General features: G+C 42.0%; 2 protein-coding genes across 7 annotated transcripts in view; one reads left to right on the top strand and one right to left on the bottom strand.

The window, feature by feature from the left end:
- Positions 1 to 14,618, bottom strand: part of Fars2 (phenylalanyl-tRNA synthetase 2, mitochondrial) — a 440,651-nt gene extending 426,033 nt beyond the window's left edge. For 3 of the 5 annotated variants that reach the window (XM_031359624.1, XM_031359623.1, XM_031359622.1), the window contains exon 1: positions 14,168 to 14,340. The gene's annotated coding sequence lies outside the window, so the exon portion shown is untranslated. Of the gene's footprint in view, positions 1 to 14,167; positions 14,342 to 14,388 lie in introns of those variants that run through there. The other 2 variants (XM_031359625.1, XM_031359626.1) reach the window with 2 other exon arrangements.
- The window catches only part of Lyrm4 (LYR motif containing 4), a 135,714-nt gene continuing 132,942 nt past the window's right edge, over positions 14,550 to 17,321 (top strand). Inside the window, exon 1 of one of the 2 annotated variants that reach the window (XM_031359629.1) lies at positions 14,550 to 15,078. In XM_031359629.1, coding sequence (XP_031215489.1) covers positions 14,993 to 15,078 — 86 coding nt within the window. In that variant the 5' untranslated portion in view covers positions 14,550 to 14,992. The remainder of the gene's footprint in view (positions 15,079 to 17,321) is intronic. The other variant, XM_031359628.1, reaches the window with a different exon arrangement.

The following is a 17,321-nucleotide window of genomic DNA, read 5'->3' as shown; positions in this document are numbered from 1 at the left end:
AAAAAAAAAAAAAAAAAAGAATGCCACATCTCTTACTAATTGAAGAACTAAATGCAAAAGACATGTCATGACAGGCTTTCAGTCCTGTTCTGGTTTAGTCTGGGTTTTTTAGATCTATTGCACTATAGATGTAAGGTAAATAGCAGAAACCAAAGAGGGTAAAGAACTGTAAACGACAATGCTATAGAATGTACTTTAAATTCACATACCCAAACATTCACAGCAGAGAGACTCTCTGTCTAAACATATTTCAATAGTTAAAATTCAGCTTCTTTCAAGTAAAAGGTCACTAACGTGGACATTCTGAATAGAGTATCAGACTATGACACTCATGTGCCCAGTTTCAGAAGAACAAAGGGGAGAAATCAAAGGATTCCTAAAGTCTACTTCCAAGCTTCTCAACCTTCTACTGCTTCAAGTTTTAATACAGTTCCTCATGATGTGGTGAGCCCCAATGATAAAATTATTTTCATAGCTACTTCATAACTGTAATTTTGGTACAGTCATGAATCATAATGTAAATATCTGTGTTTTCCAATGTTCTTAGGTAACCCCTGTGAAAAGATCTCCCAGGTTGAGAGTCACTGCTCTACACTGTCTCGAGGTAAGGAGAGGACAGACAACTTCACTTCATTTTAGACTGAAGAAAGCAGGAAAAGTCAGTATGGCTGTGGAGCATTCTGGATCTTCTGGAGAAGATCATGACTCGCTGTAGACTTACATGGTGACATTCAGCCCTGCAGTTCAAGATGATAATGAAGTAACTCAAAGTGTCAATGGCTGGGCCTCGGAGAGGCATGATTTGGGTTAGGAAGAGTAGACTATACTATAAGAAAGAAACATTTTACATAACTACTGTGCAGTCTAAACAGAGCTGGAGCCTGACACCAACTCACAACTATTTGTTTCTCAACATTTCCATCATTTACTCAGTTTGGGATATTGGAAAAAGGCTATGAATTTCCTTGAAATAAGAGCTGTGAAATAGACAAAATTATGTTAGGATTATATGGGCAGCGCTGCTGAGCAAGTAAAAAAGCATGTTCTTTTGAATTAAACACCTAGGGGACAGTCAAAGTGCCATAAACACCTGAAAGCATTTCACCCAAACCCAGTCCTTCTGATAAGATGCTCTTACACAAAAACTCACTTCAGCTTTGGTATCTTCGGGGCAGTTTGCCCCCTGTGGATATTACTTATGAAAGCATTTGGGGCTTGCCTTAAGCTCTGCTGCACTCTGCTGCACTCTGCGGCACTTGACTATGAACTTGTAAGCACATGTGTCCTTGGAATTTAGAAAGAAAGCACATCTCCAGTCATCCATTTGGAACTGTTGCCCATTTTCTTTCCTCAAACAGGCGGCTCTCAACCTCTGAAGTCAATTCCCTTTATTTCAAATGCAAGCCATTCTTCAGTTCTACATGGCCACTTTAGCTGGGCTTCAATTTCTTTTAAGTCTTTCAGAAGGTCAAAGGTCAATAGCTGACTTGTATCAAAGGGATGTCTGCGCCTGACTAGTGACAAGAAAACATCCTGTGAACCAGTCAAGTCTACACATGCACAAGCTTTGAATAAAACTCTAAGGCTCTCACTCCTTGTGGCTTTATCGCACTCCTCAGTTACCAAATAACTGAGGAGAAAGGAGAAGTTAATTACAGAGTGGCATCCAGTTGAATCTGGCTTAAATATCAGAAGAGGTAAAGAATCTCCTTGCACCATGATATAATGAGGTTAGGTAGTGAACATAGTGGGCACAGACAGATACTATTTCAAGGCATACCAATCAAATCTGGTCCCTGGGCTGCACGGTTTATAGACTTGGGAACATGTAGATAGAATGAAACCCTGACCTTCTCAGCTGATGAGTATAACTACATCACCTCTCCCTAGAGATCCCAAACCCCCAGTAGCCCCCACGTGCATGACTGCTGACATAGCCAGGTTTGAGGCAGGTACATCTCTGTTTCAACAGTGGTTTCACACCAGCCCATGCTTCACTGGAAGATGCAATCAATATAAACTGAAGCTAGAGTGCCGACGCTCCATCTCTTAAGGTGGTTACACACTGTAAACCCATGCACAATAACTGATCTTCGCTGTCAGCTTGAAATGATGTAGCACTTAGGAGACACACAGCTGTCCCTGTCTGGACAGGTGTTTCCAGAAAGCTTTACCTGAGGAGAGAAGATCTGGCAGGAATGTAGGCACCATTCCATGGGCTGGGATCCAGAACTAAATAAAAGGAGGGAAGAAACAAGAAGGCTGAGGACTAACACTCATCTCTCTCTGCTTCCTGACTACAGATGCAATGTGACCAACTGTCTCTTACTCTGGCTCCCATGATTTCCCTGAAAAATGAACCTTAACCCTCAATGTAAGCCAGAATGAGCCCTTCTTTAACCTTGTTTTAGGAGGCAGGGGGCAGGTGTTTTGTCACAGCAACAAGAAAATAACTAATAGACTATGGCAAGTTTAAATTAACAAAACCTGGAAACACATTTCAACTACATAAGGAAAAGTACACTCTAGCTCAGCAACATCAGCACGATGTAGCACATATGGCACTTGGGCCTGGTAACCACAGCACTGACTGCGAGGCGTAGCTCACTGCCAATACACAGCATCCAAAAGAAGGTCTTCTCATACATCCTTGGCTCTGCAAAGATTCAAGCTCAAAATTCTATGCAGTTAACTCAATGTGAATGCTTTTGTACCACAGTAAATTCCACAAAATCAAAGCTTACCCATCCTAAGTCATTTCTACCTATACTGTAAGAAAGATACAGTTCACTAGCAAATATCTTTCATGAGTTCTCAGGGTCTCATGCATGCAGGTGAGTACCTAACACTAACTGCATCCTAAGCTGCACCCTAAGCTACTTCCTAATCCTGCTTTCACTTTTCTATTTGGAAAAAAGGCCCAAGGTGTTTCTGCTAATGGAGAACTTGTTACTAGGCTCAGGCAAACCTGAAACTTACAATCCTTCTGTTCCTGCCTCTCAGGTACCAGAGATTGCACGTATGTGCTGCTAGACCCAGCTCATTTTGAAATCTTTACTGTGCATTAAAAAGAGACACAAGGTAGCATCTACTAAGGAACCAATGAAGAGGACAAAAGAAGCTCTGACTTCAAAGACTAGGCTAGCACCACCAGATCCCTAGCCTAGACATGGGCAATGGCTACAATTTCATCAGAGGCATGAATCCTGGGAAGTGCTAAGACCATCTGTCCTCAGCTTTTCCTAAACAGCAGATAAAGTGTGAAGCTATCTTAAAATATTCCTGTCAAGGAACAACCTCCAATGACTCTGATAGATTGTGGGGCAAGTGTTTCCTGACAGTAGTTCTACAAACAGCCTATGACTACAATGTGAAGCCAGAATCAACCACTGCTTTCAACTGACAATTTACAAATTTTCAGGAGTGTAAAGGCCCAAGGTGCCTCAAACTGCCTCTCACATTGTCCAGTTATTCACTCAGCTTTGAATTCATGAAATAGCTAGTACTCTACTCAAAGAATGTTCTGCTATATGTTTCAAATGCTATTTCTGCAGTTCATATTGCATCTAGTATATAATTGCAATTTAGGAGTCACACCTACCCTTAGGTTTTCTAAGTACCTAAATTGCCACACAGTGCTACTTTGCATGCAAACACTACATCATGTGAAATTGCATTATGAGTTAAAATTTGACATGAGTAAAAACATTATTTAATAAAAATCATACTATTTTGCAAAAAGTTGTCTTGTTATCCTATTGCTATGAGGAGATACCATGACCAAGGCAATTCTTATGACAGAATCCCTTAATTGGAGGCTTCCTATAGTTTCAGAGGGAGAGTCCATCATTATCATTGCTGGGAAGCATGTTAGCATGCAAACAGGTTATAGTGCTGGAGCAGTAGCTGAGAGCTACATCCTGATACACACACACACACCACACACACACTGGGTCTACTGTGGGCTTTTGAAACATCCAGTGACGTACTTCCTCCAACCAGGCCACACCTCCTAATCCTTTACTCCTTCCAGTTACAAACGGCCTATGGCTCACTCTTACTCAAAGCAGCGCAGAAGTGAAAAGCCAGAGGTACTTGTCATTTTCAGGAAGCTCCTGACTTACTTTCATGTCTTCTGTATAAAGTCTGACTAAAGAGCACTTTGCCAGCAAGCTGGGATATAAATCCAGGTCATGGCACCTGCAACATCTGATCTGGCTGTATAGATTTGCTGTTAAGGAACTGAAAGTATGAGGTACATACATTACAAGAAGACCTGTTAAACTGGGAAGCAAGAAGTCATGGTGTAATACTCACTGTGGCATGTCTCAAGATTAAAGACAAGATAAATCCTAAAACCTGCTTAGTAAGAGAAGGAGACTTCTAGCAAAGGGCTCATTCTGCCTAAGGAGCAGCTTTTCCCTCCAACCAAAGGGGCTCACTAAGCAAAGTTCTCAGCACACCAGCCAGAGAAATCTGCATGCTGTGCCTCAGTGCTGCAATGCATGCAAGGTATTTGCATCCTCCTCCTGAGTTCAGAGGTTCAATGCCACAGGGCTGGTTAGAACTGGTGTGAGCACACAGGTACCATGAGCACACAGGTACAGGGGCAATGAACACACTCACGTCCTCTGCCATTTCAGGCAGTTCCCTGGGCCTGCTGACATAATGTCCCTAAAGTCTTTTTGGTTTTGTTTTGTTTTTTTTTTTTTAAATAGAGGAATACTTAACCAAGAAAGAACTCAAGCCCCCGAAATACAGATGACTGTGGCTCTGGGGTGCTGTGGCTCAGGTTCAAGTAATCTCCCCTGCCTATAGTCTGTTAGGCAGCAAATGCGTCTTTCTCCAGAGTCCTCATTAGACACTGAATGTGAGGTGTGTATAAAGTGCAGACCGTGGGTGGATGCTGCTGAGTATATCTGATTTTATGTCCACTACTCTGCCAGTGTTTTTGGTATCTAATCTACTCTTCATGAGTCAGATCCTGTTAAACTCACAGACAAAAACATGAGACGACCCAATCACAAGACACTGGAAGGCGTCTTTCAGAAGATATCTTTCAGATTGTTTCCCTCTTGAATATTTAGATTTAATTTCCCTGTGCAAAACTAGAGAGAAGAGTACAGTAAGCTACTAATGGAGATATGAATGCTTTAATTTTCACTAAATGCGGGCTTCAACTCCTATATAACATTCCCTGTGTGTAAACTGCCAACCTACTGGGGAAAAAAAATGAAGAAAAAGAATAAGAATAGCATAGGTTTACGTCCTGCTTGTTCATGTATGAGGAACTGTAATGTCCTTCTCAATCTCAGGGCTGGTCAGCTGACCAGTTCTCAGAGACAGTCAGTAGAGGCACAGATTACTGAGGAGCGGAGAAAACATGGAACCTGACATGCAAATTCATAGAGAAAATCTCTGTCAAATACTCTGCAAGTGCTGCCACATTTCAGCAGCAGTTAGCAGATAACTGTCACAGAGTGACATTAGAAAAGCTAGTTTCCCAACTGATGTACACAACTGTTAAAAGCAACATATTAACAAATGCTTCTATAAAATTATTATTATACTTCATATAGAAGAAGAATCTATATAAAAAAGCAACATGATCATAAATGACTTCTTCAACACAAATATATATCTGCAAACAGGGATCCCTTCAAGGAAGCTTGAAGGAGCCCCTGCTTCCCTTCTTGCATGGGAGAGTAAGAAATGTATCTGCCTCCCTAACAGCCGTGGGCGGGAGCCGATGCGTGTTCCCTGCAGTGAGACAGACCGTGACTGTGCACCCAGGTGGCACAGAGAGCAGAAACAAGCTGATAGCATGTACACGGGACTTCTTTGGAGACGTCCCAGTGGCTGTGTGTAGTGGGCACTATCTGGCTCATGGGCTGCTGAGAGCATGGCAGATTGCCTGGCCTGAGCAACAGTTCTCCCAAGAAATCACATGGACAAGAGAAAGGACACCAAGAGCATGCCTTCTGTGCAAGCACCTCAGCTGAGCCAGGAGCCAAGAAAGAGGATACCACAGACCAAAGAGGAACCAGTTCATCCGAGGAAGATGGAGCGGGAAGGACCAGTCCAGCATTCTTGGTGTTTTGGAAAAGCCCAGGAAAATGTCTGTTAAGCTCCTGAAGGACTAATCCACTCAGCTAACACAGAACCACTGAATCCTTTTACTCTCCTCCCCCTAATCTTGGCAGGGGTCTCAGTGGTCAGCAGTCCAAATGAGCAGAAGAAGAAAACCCAAAACAGAAAAATACAATATAACTAGATGCCACCACAATTTCCCATGGCTGAGTGCATGGGAAATAGTCCTTGGGAGAAGGCATGGATAAGAGACCAAGTTTCGATCAGGAAAGTATTACTATGTCCACTAAGTTAAATTTTAAACAGACACTGGAGAGGTAGGTTGTATTTGACAAACATCCCAGGGGGGTGTGCTCAACATATAGATCACATATACAGTATCACCAAATGACAGACAAAAATATTATGGTAAGGAGCCAGGAAGACAGACATACAGATCTACACACAAGGTATCTTCCCTACGCTGCAGGCAAGCCTGCCAGCAAAGGCACAGGAACAAAGCAGAGGAGGGTAATAACAAGAACTGAGAGCTGCACTGGTCTGAGTTCTGACCATTACAAAGCTATTTGAAAAGTGATCATATGATGGTTAATCTCGATTGTCAACTTAACAAGATTTAGAACCACCATAAAAACAAATCCCTTGGCATGTCCATGAAGTACTACCTAGAATATGTTAACTGAAATAGAAAGGCCTACCTCTAATGTGACTGGCACCACCCCACCAGCTGTGGTCCCAGACTCAAAGAAAGGAGAAAGCTAGTTAATCAAAAGCATTCACTGCCTCTGCTTCCTTACTGAAAATATAAGGCAATCATGTTGGTGGACTGTTTCCCTAAAACATTAGCCAAAATAAACCCATCCTTCATAATGGTGTTTTTATCAGGAATTCCGTCACAGCATCAAGATGATTAACACAGAATCTATGCTTGGTAAGCTTCTTGCTTACTAGCAATAAATAACACTATTCTTAAGCAAGTCTTTGTGACACTAATAACCTATCATTGTACAAACATATAATTTTAAATCATAGAGTTAAGGGAAAGAATGGGGTGTTAGAAGACATAATGAACCCATGGGGGTGTGACTTAAATTACAACCTGGGAACAGTCACTCAACACATGATATTTAATCCAAGTGATCCTGAATCAAGTGAAAACTGTGAGAGATGAGTGAGAGGCTTTTGTGTACAAACATTCTTAACGGAAAAGGATTTTAATCTATGTATATACACAACAGATTCCTATAAAACAAATTCATGAAAATATCCTAAAACTTCCTAAGTAGCAAAGACAACCTCAAGATATGTAGCAATAAATTCTAAATCAAAACTTTAAAAAGCTAAAGCAAGAACACTCAATTTTATTTATAACAAATGTATTTATAACACTGTTAAGGTTTGAGTGTAAAATGTTCCCCCATAGGCTCATATGTTGGGACAGCTGGTCCACAGCTAGCAGTGCTGTTTGGGGCACTAGGGAATCTTTAAGAGATGAGGGCAAGCTGAAGGAAGTAGGTGACTTGAGGGGCTGGGGAGTTGAATTGAATTACCTTGACTGCCTAAAACCATTCACTTTTAGAACCCAGGCAATGGTCAGAAGGAAGCAGTTACATTCTGTCAAATTCACAGCCAACTAACAGTATGTTGGGTTCATCTGCTAATTTTCACAGGTGATCCACTTAAAGAGTTCAGATGAATTAGTTCATTCAACCACTGAAGTTCATTAATCAAACACTATGTGAAAAGCTAAATATAAAGTATTGGGGGAAGGATGATAAAAAGAGACAGTACCTATTCTCAAATCATTGGCCTAACATCCAAGATCAATATTAATTGAATAACCACATAAAAAAGCATGCAACTCTGGCAAGACTACTCTATTGAATTTTGTGGCTCTCTACAATAAACAGCGCCTCCCCCCTTGTCTTCACTACTTTCATTTCAGTGCGTGCAGCCTACACCAATATACTCATATCCCAGCTTTCATGCTTACCCACTGAGAGCAGCTGTACCCAACGTGCCTCTAAAAGTCAAGCAGGTGATTCAAACTAAATAATTATAACCCTGTTCCTGACATCGTATTGCCTCAAAGATAGACGGGGACAATGGATGAAAAGATGGTCTGGCACCCCTTCCCTAGAAGCTCTGTTCCTCTTCTCAAGTTCTAGAAACAAGTACCCAAGAAGTATTAGTGGTAAAAACCAAGATGGGCTGAAACCTGAGGATTAAGTAGACATTGGGGAAGACTTGTTAGGAAAAAGGACAAAACCAGGTCTTTGGCAATGGCACTCGAACCAGGCAACAGTAAGGCTTCATCTGGATTCTGAACCCTCATGTCACAGGAATAAACAAAATTACTGCAAAGGTGTGAATCTGCTTGACTCAGCTGTCTGTGGCGAGTCCTGACACTCTCAGTTGAAAAAGCACTCCACAATCCTGAAGCACATCAAAGTGGAAGACCTGCTTCAATTAAAGGAGGTACATTCACATAGTAGTTCTTAACTACTATTAGAAGGAAGAGCATTCAAGGTAGCTGACCTAGCCCCAGCTGAGATATGGACCAGAAAGGAAAGAAGTTCAAAAGAACTAGAAAATCACATATGAAAATAGTAATGGATGGAGCAGGCTGGAGAACTGGCCAGGGACAAAAAGGGCTTGCAATCATTGCTGAGAGTTCAGGCTACATCCTGAATGCTACTATGTGTGAGGGGAAGACAGAATCGTAGAAATCACAGTCTACAGTGTAATAAAAATAATAGATAGATAGATAGATAGATAGATAGATAGATAGATAGATAGATAGATAGATAGGACGTGCCACAGACTGACTCTACAACAAACATTTTATTTCCAAACATCTCTCAAGGGCCCAGAAAAAGATACTGAGAAAAAACTACAACTGAGCTCTTGAGAACTCTTCTCAGAAGTTCATAGCAGAAAGGCATCAAAAATCTGCCTGGATAGCACCCAGGCAAGCTCTAGGAATGTGTGTGATGCCACCCCTCTAGAGGGCAGGTTGTCCAGGCATGTATGAAAAAGCAGACTGTACGCGCCGGAGGAGCAAGCCAGTAAGCAGCGCCCCTCCACGGCCTCTGCTTCTGCTCCTGACTCCAGGTTCATGCCCTGTTTGACTTCCTGTCCTGGTTTCCTTCAATGATGAACAGGGATGTAGACGCAAAGGCTAAAAATAAACCCTTTCCTCTCCAAGGTGCTTTGGTCATGGTGTTTCATCACAACAATAATAACCCTAACTAAGAAACTCATACTACATGATATGCCTCCATAGACTTAAAGCACAGTCATGAGGCAAAATAAACCTTTCCTCTTTATCATTAGATTGTTTCCTGTATATTGTTTAAGTGACAGACAGCTGATACATGGAATCTTTGTCTCAAAAACTTCAAAAAGAGAGTGTGCTACATGCTAAGCTTTCTCTAATAGCACTACTTCTTAACTTACATTCCTCCAAGAATAACTATGAAGATAATTCTCTCAATAACGTTATCCTCGTTAACTAAACCTAACTCTGTAGTACTGTCTGCCAATATTACTGTAATCCACTTCACAAAGGGCTCTTATTACTCTTATATATTATTAGTAAATTCAAGCTAACAAGTGCACACATATAACAAGTTTACCAAGCTAAGCTGCAGTAATTGTGCTCAGCAAATAAATGCTCTGGTTAATAAGTTATGAAATCTTAAAATCACATAGAAGTGTTCACTGTGATGGCAAAGGCCGCATGTGTGAACTCTATGCATGTACTCTGCTTAATCAGAATCCCCAGCATAATTTCAAAGACACAATATCCCATAGAGAAATCAGTCACTGTGATATCACAGACCTACAGGCTAAAGGTATAGCTCGGTGGGAGAATGCTTGCCTTGAACACCCAGGACCCTGGTTTTGATCCACAGAATTAGAAATTATGCAGAGCACCAAGTGTCAAGTACATTAAGACTCTGGGGTAGAATTTCTCCAGTGACTGACAAACATTAACAAAGTCAGCACCACAAAGCTCAAGTGTTTTCAGTAAACAACCAAGAGACAAGCACAAACAGGAAGTGAAAGCTCTCAGTCCTCATTCAAAAGAGTCAATCACAAGTTCAAATTTATCTTTAGAAAAATTACTAAGATGGGATGCTGGTAAACTGGCTAGCAAAGCTCAGTAAGTCAAATAAGTTAATAGCTATTACTTTTTATTCCTTTTATCATTTATTTATTATTGACTATTGCTTTTATTATTTATTGATTAGACCACCATTCTCATACACAAGAAACAAAACAAAAGAAAAAAAAGCATAATAGCTACCCTTCACATGTAGTAATAAAAAGCTGATGATACTCTGCAACAGAATATTGACCTGTCGAAGTGTCCTCATGTTAATGGTAACTTTGGGAAAGAAATACGGATTCCTTCCAAAAGGAGAATTTATTTGGTTTAAAAATAAAAATAAAAATTCTGTACAACTGGCTGACAATTTCATCATTGTTGCCCACAAGCTACAGAACCTAACCACTAAAGAGGAAAGATTCCCTTAAGTCTGTTTGAGAAGATGCTCTATAGAAATCTCTCCCTCTCTCTCCCTCAAAACCTCCCTCTTCCTAATCCCCACACCTCTGTCTGTCTCTGTCTCTGTCAGTCTCTCTCTCTCTCTCTCTCTCTCTCTCTCTCTCTCTCTCTCTCTCTCTTTCTCTCTCTCTCTCTCTTTCACACACACACACACACACACACACACACACACACACACAAACACACAGGCAACAAACCTTTCCTCTTTGAAATATAATACCATTTAAAAAAAAAAGGAAAAGCATAAAAACCCTCCAGAGTTTGAGATAGTACTTACAGGACTTACTTTACGGAGGAGTTAGCTTTACAAGTATGAGAGGATCCAACCAATCTAAAATTCTAATGTGACTAAAATTTACCATTATAAAAACAAAAGTTAATAAGAGATGTCAAGATGGCCACATAGGTAAAAGAAGAGCCTGCTGTCAAGCCTAACAATCTAGGATCAAGATTGGGACCTACATGGTTGAAAGAGAGAACCAACTTTTTCAAATTATCCTCTAACCTCCAGATGTACACCACAGCATACAAGACCACACAAAGACACACCCAAATAGTAAATGCAAACAATTGAGAGAGAGGAGAGAGAGACAAACAGAGAGATCAATGTAGGTCTAATCCCAGCACTTGAAAGGCAGAGACAAGTAGATCCTGAGTTCGAAGCCAGCCTGGTTGGTCTACAGAGTGAGTTCAAGGTCAGCCAGGCTACAGAGAGAAACACTGTCTCAGAAAAACAAAAGAGAAATTGACAGAGGAGACAAAAAAAGACAGAGAGAACACACTACAGACAGAGATAACAAGAGGGAGAGAGAGAGGAATCAATTCAATTTTAAATTCCTGAAGCTGGCACAGAAGACCATATGTATGAAGGATGATAGCAAGCAGTACAGCTAGACAGAATACATCCTCAGCCAACAGCCACTAGAGCCCATTTTCAACTGTCTGATCCGGGCCCAATCACCTACTGTCACAGCCTACCACTCCTTGGAGGAAAATGCTGTCCCCTCTCAGCCCTCAGAATAATTGACAGAGATCACATGAGTGTTCAGATCATTTAGTGTCTTCTCGCTGCATGCCCTTAACCCCAGCTATGGAAAGAATCCATTCTCCACCATAGTCTCTAAGCTACAGTTATATTCTCTCCCTCCTCTAAGAAGGCACCTCCACACCCAAGCATCCAAAGCCTCTGCTCTCAAGGCCCAGCTCAAATCTTCAGAGCCAACCCAAACACAACCTCCACCATAAGGCCCTGATTCTCAGGGCTCTAGCAATATCCGGTGACAAGGGAAAGCAACCAGGAGGCAGGAGCAAGTGGACCTCTCAGTTCAAGAGCAGCCTGATCTACAGAGCAAGTACCAAAACAGCCAAGAAAGAAAAGAAAGTGGGCAGGGGGAGAGACTTGGAATAGCATTAACTAATGCCATGTTACAGCAATTGAGTTGAACAAAGACAAACAAAATGGCATGAGAATCAGGCAACAAATCCAAAACCAAACAAAGTAGGTGCTAGAATCTTAACAATGTGATCAGAAAGCATTTACAGAAAATGTCATTGGCAGCAACATAATCATCTACTCAATAGCTTGCAAGTTGGTTATTGAAATGGTTATAGGACCTCTTGAATAATGTTTAATTACTGTGATTTAACTCTACATTAGATTAGTCGATTGTGTTCATTGCTAGTACAAAGTCCAAATCCATAGCCTGACAAATTTTACCTAACACTAAGAAGCTATCAGTTTCCTAATCTCTACTGCTCTTTAACTAACAGAGCTACTGCCCAAACTATTTTAACTCTGCATATTCTATGAGCTGCATTTAATCACACAAAGATAAGCCATGTGGATACATTACTGTACACATTAGTAATTAACTCCTTTGTAATTAGGCATAAACTGCATACAGTAATTGTCCTAATTTCACTTTGACAATGAAAGTACAGTACATTAAAAATGTATTCCCCACTCTTTTATGACAAGTCAAAATAATTTAAAACAGTTTTCTTTGTCATTCTGGAAATTTTGTCTATCTGTAACTTGGAATATGTAGCTTTTCCTGGGGCATTATACTTTATATCAATAGTAATCAATATTTCATTACCTCAAGAGACCACAGCTCTGTTCTGACTTTGTAACAACGGGAAAACCTACTTTACAGTCATAAGCCATTTAAAAAGTTGCAAATAAAACTCAAAGTACAACAGCTCTCACTAAACTTGAGTCAGTGACCTGACCAAACAAACAGAAAGGGAACAAAAGGCAAGTTCTGTTCCAGTTATTTAAAAATTAAATTTAATTTAAAATTAAAATTTAAATTAATTTAAATTAAAATTTAAAAATCTATTTTGACTAAGACAAAAATCAGACAGGAGCTTAAGAGTGTTTCTGGTTTGGTTTGGCTTTTGGTTGGTTTCTTTTTTTTGTTTTGTTTTGTTTTTTTATTTTGTTTTGTTTTGTTTTTTGTTTTTGTTTTTCGAGACAGGGTTTCTCTGTACAGCCCTGGCTGTCCTGGAACTCACTCTGTAGACCAGGCTGGCTTCGAACTCAGAAATCTGCCTGCCTCTGCCTCCCAAGTGCTGGGATTGAAGGTGTGTGTCACCACTGCACGGCCAGAGTGTTTTATAAAAGCACTGTGTCGTCAATATCTTTGATTGCCACTACACCACGACTAGTAGATATACTTAGATTCAAGGACAACAGGTTGCAAACACATGATCCTGGAAAACTCGGGTTATTTCGAATAGAGTATGCTTCGTTTCAAAGCTTGATACACCAAAACAAATGATAAGGCATGCTAAATTGACTTTCGTCTTATCGTTAAAATTACTCTTTGCTGTGTTTAGGGGCGGAGACTATGAAAGGAGTGGCTCGTTGCACCATCTTAGTATAAAACAGTATTCCAAAACTAACCAGTGAGTTGCAAACACAATAAGCAGAATTATCTGAAGCTTCTCTTCGCACAATCCTAAGGTCAAGGAACAAAACAAAAAAATTAAGTACTTTAATAAGCTGGTCTGTAATAGCTAAATGCTGAGAAAAACCCTCTTTAGCCTTTGGGTCTGACATGATGCCTAGGAAATCCCCTAAAGACCTAAGGGTTCCCTAATTAATCATGGCATCTAAAGTCGAAACTTTCAGATTTTTTATTTTATTTTATTTTATTTTACGCACTACAAAACTGCGCTCTTAACCAAAAAAAAAAAAAAAAAAAAAAAAGTGGTGCACGGTGTCCCACGCTTGTAATCCCAACACTGGGAAAGCTGCGACCAAGAGCACAAGGGCAGTCTGGACTACAAAACGAGACCCTGCCTCGAAAATAGGAGAAAAAAAAAAAGGAAAGGAAAGGAAAGGAAAGGAAAGGAAAGAAAAAAACAGTAAACAAACAAACAAAAATTAGTATAGCCCCGCAATGACGATCCCGGAAATAGAAGTCACAGCCGAATGCAAAGTGCCTAACAACCGGCGACCTGACATCTCTACTCTGCAGCAAGGGCAGCAGCACTCACCCAGCGTACGCCGGGGAAACCAAAGGCGGGCGTTTCGAAGTACGCAACGGGAAACACACACTGACTCCGCAGTCACTAAGCTTAACCTCTGACTACCGAGACTCCGTGCGCGCTGGGCGCCGCCATCTTGACGGGAAGAGGCCCCGGCCCGAGGTCCCTTGCGCCCCTCGCCCAAAGAAAAGCCTGTGCTCCAGGAAGTCGCCAGCTACTTGCCTCCGCACCTCTGGCGCTGCGCGCCCCCAGCCAAGATGATAATTCTAAACTTAGGCTGCCATCCAGGCCGAGTAAAAGCCATGTCACCCTCGCTGTCGCGCACAGCAGGTCAGGCAGCGCCAAAGACAGCCAAGCCGAGCAGAGGCGGGGCTGAGGAGCGCGCCTCGTAACCCTGACAACCGGGCCTGGGCAGGTGTAGGGGGCGTGGTGTCCGGAGACGCTAGGGTTTCGGCCACGCCCCCGGGCGGTTCGGAAGGCTCTGGAGTCTGTGAGCCCCGCTGCTTGAGCCCGTGACTGTCCTCCCGAGGAGCGAGCCGGGGACTGGACAGCTTGGCCTCCTGCGGCTGGGACAGCCTGTGAGGAACGCGGAGCCTCCAGGACACGGGCGCCTCCCCTTAGCTGCCCGCCGCCCTGCCTGCGGCGCCACCTCTCGCGCGGGACGCGAGCCGGGACGCGAGCCAGGCCGCGAGCCAGGCCGAGCCGCTGCTCCTGCCTTCCAGCGTGCTTTTTGCATCGTTTGACATTTAGGTTCAGTTAAACTTTGGGACTTATACGAAGAAGGAACAGTTTGGTTTTGTTGTTAGTTTTTTTGTTTGTTTGTTTGTTTCCAACATGGCAGCCTCCAGCCGCGCACAAGTTTTAGATCTGTACCGAGCGATGATGAGAGAGAGCAAGCATTTCAGCGCCTACAATTACAGGTGACCCGGGGGGAGGGCCGGGAATCGGGTGTCCAGCTCTGTCTGCGGGGGGTCGCGGATCAGGCGGCCACAACCTGTGATAGTGACAGGCTCCACTCCCGAGACACGCACGTGCAACTGCCCACCCCCAGATGTGACCCTCAGAGCCCGCGAGGGGAGGAGCCAAGAACTTGCCCTTCAAGTCCCAAGACATAGTCCCTGAACTGACACCCAAGTGGGGGCTTTGGGACCATTCATTGATCAGTGTCTTGTTTCTGCGGTACAAAGTGATGGGCGCGAAGCTATAAGTGAGAAGCTAGGACAGGGAAATTTGCCTTGAGATTACAAGAGTGGAAGCAGTCCAGACCACGTGACCACAAAACTGAAGGCTTGCTCTAGGGCCCCTTTTCATTTTACTAGTGTTTTTTAATTCGTGACGTTGGGTCCAAGTATCAGATGCGTTCTTATTAAAGGATGAAGGAGAGGGTCTACGTATACAAGGAGTGTTAAAGGTAAAAGGAGTTGCTAAGCCTTTTATAACAGAATCCTTACTTTATCCTGCCTCACTAAACTGAGATCTTCCCACTAGATCCTAGAGTCTAGGACCTATAACAAGAGGACAGGAGCATCAATTCTTCAAAAACATTTAAAGTTTAAATTTATCTCAAGTTATACATAAACACAAAAATGTATGTTAATTAGGTACTATGTGTACACCTCACTTTCATGCACTAAAACTTACATTTTTAACTCATTTTTTTCCCTGCTTGGCCTATTCTCCTACTTGTGTGAACCCCTTATACTTACTTGCCACGAGGTAGTGGTGCATACCTTTAACCCCAGCACTAGGGAGGCAGAGGCAGTCAGAGCTCTGAAATCGAGGCCACTATGAACTACACAGAGAAACTGTCTCAAAAAGAAAACAACACACACACACTCACATACACACACACACACAACCCTCTAACTCAGAACCTCCACCTTCACAGTTTCTGCTTCTTTGAAACTTCTAACCAACATTTCTGTAAAGCTTGTAGGGTTTTTCTGAGATTTGGTGTCTTATTGATTAATGACCTGAATCCTTAGAGATTGACTCATACTCCTAAGAACAAGAGTCTGATGAAACCAGCTCATTTTTTCCCAATGGATTGCCTATTTTCAGTTATTTCCCAAGTCTTTCAATTACTTCACAAGCTGTTCTTCACGTTTTATCACTTCACACGTTTATCAGCATTTTGCCCTTAGATGACTGACTGCCTAGGCATGCATGGACTGGGTGTTTTTTCAGTTAACTCCTGAAACAGACCTGGCAGCCTTCTCTAGGGATTGAGCTGCCAGGTCCTATGGTAGGCAGGCCATGCACTACTATAGTCTGTGGACAGATGCACCAACTTTTCCAGCAGCAATTTATATTTCAGAAACCTGCTGAGAAAATATAGTTGTCATATCAAGTGAAAATAGCACATGGATTGGACGAGTGAGCTCATACCTACTGAACATATGGTTAAAGGAAACATGATTTTATGTGTTGACATTGGCTTTGGAGAAAAAGGGGCATAAACACTAAACCTCCTGATGGGAGTTTCCATAAATACCTGTTTTCACTTACTATTGATGGAAAACAGGAAACATGGAGTTAAATACTTGGAGTGCTCCTTACAGTCTAGAAGATATCTGCCTCAAAAATAAAAAATGGACTGAATAAACAGAGACTAGGCAGAGGTTCACAGTAGGGGACCATCTGGAAACAAGCCATATAAAACACAGGTAGCAGCCCTAATAGAATATGTAGCCTTAGAGTCACTGGGCCTCTAGGATTTCCTTTTCTTGATGGTAAAACGAATTCAATGGACTGGACTGCCTCGTAGGGGCCCTTTCATCCTAAACTTCCATCTGGAAGTAAAGTAAGAGCCAATACACCTAAAGTTCTCCAAGACTGTAGGAGTAAACAGGAGAACATAGGCTGTACCTAAGAGAAAACTGAGAGTAGCTTCAGCACGAGCAACTGTATGCTGGTAAGCACTGTATGCTGGTAAGAGAGTAGTCTGTGCTTCACACCAGCATATCATCCACAGGAGTCTGCTGCTCATAAAATAAGTCTTCCTTTATAATAACCCATAGAATTCAAATACAGCCCTGTCCCTCCTTTCTCAACCCAACACAGTCATCCACTAAGAGTGCCTACTGATCACTTCTTTGTGGCCTGTGTTCTGTTCTGTAGGTATATTAGCACATTAACTTTCTTTTTTTTTTTTTTTTTTTTT

Source organism: Mastomys coucha, unplaced genomic scaffold (assembly GCF_008632895.1).
Source record: "Mastomys coucha isolate ucsf_1 unplaced genomic scaffold, UCSF_Mcou_1 pScaffold7, whole genome shotgun sequence".
NCBI lineage: Eukaryota > Metazoa > Chordata > Mammalia > Rodentia > Muridae > Mastomys > Mastomys coucha.
The sequence above is the reverse complement of the archived record's forward strand: the minus strand, read 5'-3'. Positions and strand labels throughout refer to the sequence as shown.